General features: G+C 42.9%; 1 protein-coding gene across 2 annotated transcripts in view; it reads left to right on the forward strand.

Annotated features, from left to right (window-relative positions):
• Positions 1 to 7,005, forward strand: part of LOC113212765 (uncharacterized) — a 37,649-nt gene that overhangs the window by 15,241 nt on the left and 15,403 nt on the right. For both annotated transcript variants that reach the window (XM_052268481.1, XM_052268480.1), the window contains exons 3-4: positions 3,462 to 3,640; positions 6,015 to 6,165. In XM_052268481.1, coding sequence (XP_052124441.1) covers positions 3,462 to 3,640; positions 6,015 to 6,165 — 330 coding nt within the window. The remainder of the gene's footprint in view (positions 1 to 3,461; positions 3,641 to 6,014; positions 6,166 to 7,005) is intronic.

The raw sequence follows: 7,005 nt of genomic DNA on the forward strand, positions 1-7,005 counted from the left end.
GTTCTCAAATTTGCGATAAGAGCTATAGTAGTTTTAATATAAAATTCCCAAAACAAGCATTGTTTTTGAGCTGCTACACTAGGATCCCCCCTTAACACTAGAAGGACCGGGATTTTGGTATACCTAGAAGGACCGGAGGGGTCATTTTGACCCCTCTACGATTTTTGGCCGTTTTTATGGCTTCAAAACTGCCGTTTTATCGCACATGATTAAGGTTTTGTGTGTTTAAAGGTACCTGATGCCATGACGTGACATTAGTTAGGTTTAAAGTGCGTTTAGGTAGGCAACCCGCACGGCATAGAACAATTTTTTTGCAATTTTACAGCTATTTCTGTTAACTGTTTGCACCATTTAAGACATTTTTAAACTTTAAAAATTAATATCTGACTTAGTACACATTTATAATCACGCGATCTTTAGAACACATAAGTACTCTAAAAGCGGGAGTGTGATTCACACTAAAACATTTTATTTCTACCAATTTGGCACTGACAACAATGTGCGTGGCAGTTTTGGCATTCGCAAAACCATCCGTACTTTGTGCTAGACGGCCCCCTTTGCCATCAGAACACGAGTCCGGTAACGCAACTAGCACTAAAGCCTTGGATGTGGTGTAATTTAGAAACGGGGTTTTGTGACGTGCGTGTTGCCTACCTTCCCTGAATGAAGGAGTGAAAAAGAGTCACATGGCCGACCAAAAGTCATAAGCTACCGTGCATAACAAATACGGTCAGCCTTATGATGGAAAAGTAAGTCCTCGTCAGTTTCCACTTATAAAATCTCGTGAAGGGGTCAGAATGACCCCCTCGGTCCTTCTAGGTATAAGTAGCAATATCTTCCAAAGTTCTTGTCGCAGAGACCTCCCATTTTGCGTCTAAGCGTCTGTCGGTAGTACATGAAAAGTCGGAAAGTGACGAATCGCTCAAAAAAATAATTTGTTGTTCCTTTGGCAATTAGAGATCAAAAGGGGTCATTTTGACCCCTCCGGTCCTTCTAGTGTTAAAGCGGGCTTATGCAACCGCTCTCGTGTCTGTCTGTCCGTCCGTCCGTCCGTCGTCCGTGTAAGAGAAAGGAGATGAGCTAGAGGTCTGAAAATTTCAGGGTATCTTAGGGGTCACTCCTGGACAACGAAACGCCTGGTGCAAATCCTGGCAACAACCCCTAAGGGGGTGAAAGGGGGTTACAAAGAAATAGGGGTTGGTCTAAAAAGTAGGAAAAAAAATATTTTTCTATGATCTCCTAAGGGGTAACTCGTAAAAGTAGAGCCCTTTGGGCGGAAATTTTGCCCGTTCGACTCTATCTTGCACCGTTTGGGCGCTAGAGTGCTTTTTTTGACCGAAATACGGAGAAAATGACTACGTTGCACATAAAGACGTACTAGGAGGCTTCCAATCGTAAAATGGAAGAGGAAGTACCCCCCCAAAACAACACATTCTGAATCAGGAACTACCCTCGGATTTGCCGTATCTTTCACTGTTTTGGCCCTAGAGGTGGATATATTGAAAACAATGGCAAAAAGTCAAGTTTTAAGACTGTTTGACAAACAATACAATGTAAAAACTGCGCTGGTTCTTTTTTTGTATTTTTCTGAAGCAAAGCAGAAGGGTGGGGTGTAGTCACGGTGTTGCCCCGTTACAGTCTTTTGTCATATGAAAGGAGCAAATCTCTAGGGCCGCAGGCCCCCCACCAGAAGTTAGTTTACCAAAATATGCAAAGTGATTTACCGGTCACCTTATTTATTTGGTTATGATCTTCAGTAAATCGCGGGACTGAAATGGTCGGGCCGCAGGCCCGACCATCGCCGCCGGCAGGCCAAGCAGGCCCGGCCCCTGCCGAACGGAGTTGCCGGCGCAGCGAAGTGGAGCCGGCAACTGCGTTTGGCGGAAGGGCGGGCCTGCTTGTTACCATTGGCACCCTTCGCAGCAGCACTTTTTGGACGAAAAATTAACGATAACGCCGTTGCGTCGTTGAGGACAAAAAGTAACGTGTTTACGATATCGTTACAGGCACCCTAAATTTTACCGAGTTAACGATAACGCTTATTAACGTTATCGAAAAAGCTGTAACGTCGTTAATCGTTAATGTAACGTTCCCAACCCTGGCGGGTGCGTGACCAGTCCAGCAATCCCTTATCACTATCGGAGTTGCGAAAAATTCCTGACAGGTGTATACTACTTTTACATCGCTTATACCCTTGTTGGGATTATCTAGCTCATCGGGAACGTAGTCCAGGACTTCGCGACCTACGACAACGTGGTGGACTACTTGAGGACATAAGACCACCACTTCCAGCTGCAGTGTGCTAGTGGGACTAATTAAAATTTTGGGATACACTGCCCTTGGAAATTTTAATTTTAATTTGGGAAAATATTATTTGGGAAATTTTAATTTCGGAAAATATTACTTGGGAAGGTTTGGGAAAAATGACCGAGAACAAAAAAACAACAAAAAAACACATGTGCCGTGTACAGAGGGTGTCCCCGGAGGATATCACGGTAGTTTTGGCCATCATCAAAACTCACCCCTTCTGTTAGGTATGAGAAAAGTATGGTAGTTGCATTTAAAGGGAAATCCCACAAGGAGCTCGTTAGTAAATAAATAAATAGGGGAAGGCGTGAGAGACTGAAGTTTAATAGAAGTTTCGCAAAAGGGTGGTTCAGATTGTTGAGTTAGGACACAGTCTCTTACACTTAGTATGGCTCTCTCCCTTACCTCTTGGAATGCTTAACCTAAGTACCCTGCCCGGTCGTGCAGCGCTGCCACCGCGAGCTCTCCCGGACCACGTCTGACGCTCGCGATAAGTGCGCACCCCTAAGAAGCCTCGGCCTGGTGTTGGTGGGGGCTTCTCGGCGGTGCGCGTTGTTTGTCGCGGGGAGCGTCAGAAGCGAGTACCAGTTTCGCGTTCGCTAAACAATTCGCTCGCCCGGTGTTGGTGTGCCACATTAAAGTAGCACAATGTTACACTTCGTGGGGGTGGGGGTGAACAAACCGGGCAGAGGGTGGGTTTGAACGATCGTGATTTCGCTAGCGCTGTTCGAAAGAGGACACAAATTTAAGTCGGTGCAGCAAAAAATTCGACTTCCCGACCATATAAACTGACAAATTCGGAGGCTGCACAGACCGTATGTCGTATGTGGTGCCGCAAGGGATGCGCACTTCGTGGGGTCCTAGAAAAACCATGGAGACGTCTAACAGGCCAAATCTCGACGTTCTAGCTCAAAATACCTAAAAAAATAGGCCGGCTCATAAAAGTGCGCCGATTATTTTGATCGGTAGTGAATAACGTGTTAACTCGCGAGCGAGAAGCCAGATCCAGACCATTCTACTTTACACCTTAGGATCGATTCTTAGAGTTATTTTCAACGTTCTATTTACTAATTTATCTCCTATCATTTTGTCTGTGCCCCCCCCCCTTCCCCTCTCCCCACCTCATATGCATACAAATATTCTTTTCCCGGCAGAGAGGGGCTGCGTCACATCCTGGACTCGTCGTGGGCCCTAGCATCAGAAGAATACGACTACAAGCGCCCCAGCCCGCTTCTGCGCTCATTTGTGGAGAGCATCACGCCCTTCACATCTCTGGATGCCAAGCAGCGCGCTGCCTTGATTGCGATCCAGGCCCGTGTGAACACGATACCTGGTGAGCTTAATGACTCTTTCAGTAACTCTGGTCACAGTATCAATTCACTCTGAATGTAAAGGGACTATTTTCTTCCGAAACACCTCGGCCAGTTAACCTGCAGATCTGCCGGTCGCCGGTGACCAGTTCTGGAATCGAAGGTCTTAACAAAGGATTGAATGTAATGAGTACTTTTGGCGGTTAGAAGAACACGAAAAAGTTCCAAGATGGCTGCCACACTGTTAAAACAAGTGTGCATAAATTTAAACACCAAGGTGTGCAAGTTATGAAGTAGCACATAACATGGTGCTTAACTCAAGTTTCACACTTGCCTGGTGTGCACATTTTAGACGTTCCTTCTACGTTGAAATTCTGCACACTTGGACGCACACAGTTCTATACTATCAATAGGAACAAAACGGTGTGAAGCTGCCGGGGGTAAATCACTTGGGTTCGTAGCGTACGGGCTATTTCGTGCTATTTCTCCTGCCATTTCGGTTATTTGTCGCCTTTCCCGGATTATTTCAAGATATTTCGCGATATTTGGGGGTATTACAGGGGTAGTTTGCTACTATTTCGCGCCTTTTTCGGGTCTATTTCGCCTCTATTTCGGACTATTTCGGGGGAAGGAAGGTGTACGAACTATTTCGCATGTGATTTCCCCCTCGGCAGCTGCTATACTTTTCGGGAATGTCGAAAGTTTAAACACATATTAACTTTTAACCTCCCGTAGTTCGACAAAATGTGTCGAGGAAATGCATACACTTGAACTTTAACATCAATTGACGTGTAATATTAGACACTTGTTTTACCAGGCCGCCGCTAGCAGCCTCTCGCGCTCAACGTTACCTTGCGTCTATTTCAGTATGGTATCGTTGAATCTGGTATCGTTTTGATCGGAAGAAAGTAAAACAACATTTGAACATACATGATTTTTTCTGGTTTGTTCTATGGTGTTTTTTTTCTTTTAAGTTGTGATCTTGAACTATTTTCTTAGATAACTATTAAATGACTTCCTAATAGCTACGATATTTCGTTTTTATCGCGTGTTTCAGGTTCTTCCGATTTAAACAATACCAAATTTGACTCTAATAGACGCGATTTACTCTGGAAACCCAAACTGTGTGAATGCAGTACACCCAGAAAAATGAAAAGTTGTAGCAACCAGCCTATGGTAACTGCAGGGACAACCATAAAATATGGTTGAGCTAACAACATCACAAGTGAAACAACCAAAAATACGGTTTTCACCACTGGCAGATCGTTGTCTCAACCATATTTTATGGTTATCTCTGAAAGAACCATTAGATGGTTCCTACAACATTTAATTTTTCTGGGTGTACCTCCACCTCCTGCATACTTGCCAATACAAAGGACCTAATGCGTAACACAAGGTTGGTTATTGGGGCTCCCGATCGCGAGCGGCTGCTCAGGAAAACAGTTGAATGTTTCTTGTAGTCCGTGGCGGCCATCTTGGAAGTTCTTCTCGTTCCTTTAGCCACTAAAAGTATATACTCATACCTATCTGTCAAAACTAGCTTGTTCTTGTGATCTTCATTATCTAAGCACCTCACACCCATTTCCTTATGGACACGCCTACGGAGAATTTTGTGCTAACGTCTTATGCATCACAAATTATCCATAATATGGATAAAATTGTCCGCAGTACAGACAATTTTGTCCATATTACAGACATGCCCTCCTCCGCAAGGTATGGACGAAAGGTCTTTACCTTACACTACTGATATTTCAGACCACTGGTCTGTACAAAAACTTCAGACTTAAAGTACTGAAAATTCAGTAAAACTTTTGTTAATGTTTAGCTTACGAAGGATTTTGAAGCGTTGTATTACGAACTAATTTTAGGCTTGCACAAAAATAGTTCGTAATGCAGACCGATTGTTAGTAAGTACCTGCCTAACCTTACAAACAATCGCTTTGCAATACAAACAATTTCTTTGCAACACAAAGGACGAATGTTCGTAACGTTGCAAAGCATTTAGTTCGTAAGCTTTTTACAGTGTGGACTTTAAAAATATACCCCACACACTGTAAAGAGCTTGCGAACTAAATGATTTGCAACGTTACGAACAATTTTCGTTCTTTATTTTGCAAAGAAATTGCTCGTATTGCAAAGCGATTGTTTGTAAGGCTAACATGTTCTTACGAACAATCGGTTTGCATAGCGACCTATTTGTTCGTAAGCTTACGAACATTTAGTTCGTTATACAACGCTTCAAAATCCTTCGTAAGCCACGAATGTTTTGGTTCATGAGTAAATGAGGCAAATTGGTAAGGAATAACATAAAGCTTCCATCCCTTCTTGCTCATTTAGTGTGACGACGGTCTCAACAAAATCCCGTCTTTTTTGTAACTTTACGTTTTTTCTATTAAGGTTCGAATTTTCCCGAAAGTGGTGGCTTTTCTTTGGGGAACCAGGGAGGCGGCGAAAGCCTGCTCCGGACGTGTATCGACCTCAGTCCTATGGAGGGAGAGTGGCGCTTTCGATTGGCGGAGTACATGGACGGCAACATCTTTTGTTCAGCGTAAGTAGTTTAACGTGCACATGCACACCCCAAAAGTCGTTTTTCTTGAATAAACTTCAGGGTTTTCTTGCTTCCAAAGACTAATTCTTAACATGATTTAGTCAAATTGCACTAAATTCCTTGTTGTTTCTTTAGGGGCCGTACCCAAACCATGTGACGGGTTTTTGGTGGGTTTTGACCCGTTTTATTTAACGTATTTACGGCAAGAACATTTCAACGAAAAGTGCATGTTTGCTGATGTTAAAAAGTGAATTTGGTGGTGACTTTGCGACCATGGATTGCAATCACTGGCAGATTTCAGGGTTTTATCTATCAAGAAACGGATTTTTGTTTAATTTTTAAAAATATGTTCTTTTTTAAAGCAGGTAATTAACACACACTAACTGGATTTGTAACTTTAATTTGTACGAACTTAAGCAATCAAATTTTTTGCACAAATTTCTGCGTTGATTTGAACACTTATGTGCATTTATTTGAAGGAAATCATGCACTTTTTCCTACAAATTTGTGCGAAACGAGGGGGTAATAACTCCCTTTTGAAGTGTACACATGATTCCCGAAATTCTTGATTCCCACTGATTCTCGTCCACTTATATTCCTTTCCTAGGTTTTCTAGTGGTAGGAAACGCTTACTTCGACTAATTTGTACTAGTTCCGCTAGTTTCCCGATTATTTTAAGCAATTTCTGTTTATTTTGATTAATTTTTATCCTGATGATTCCTTGGCAGGTGTACACATGATTCCCGTATTTATATCCCCCTCTGTGCGAAACGAAACGTAGGTTTAACTTAGTGCGAACATTTGCACAAAAACATACAAATACATTTAGTGTGCAGTCAC

Source organism: Frankliniella occidentalis, unplaced genomic scaffold, assembly GCF_000697945.3.
Source record: "Frankliniella occidentalis isolate FOCC.00 unplaced genomic scaffold, Focc_3.1 Scaffold70, whole genome shotgun sequence".
Classification (NCBI taxonomy): domain Eukaryota; kingdom Metazoa; phylum Arthropoda; class Insecta; order Thysanoptera; family Thripidae; genus Frankliniella; species Frankliniella occidentalis.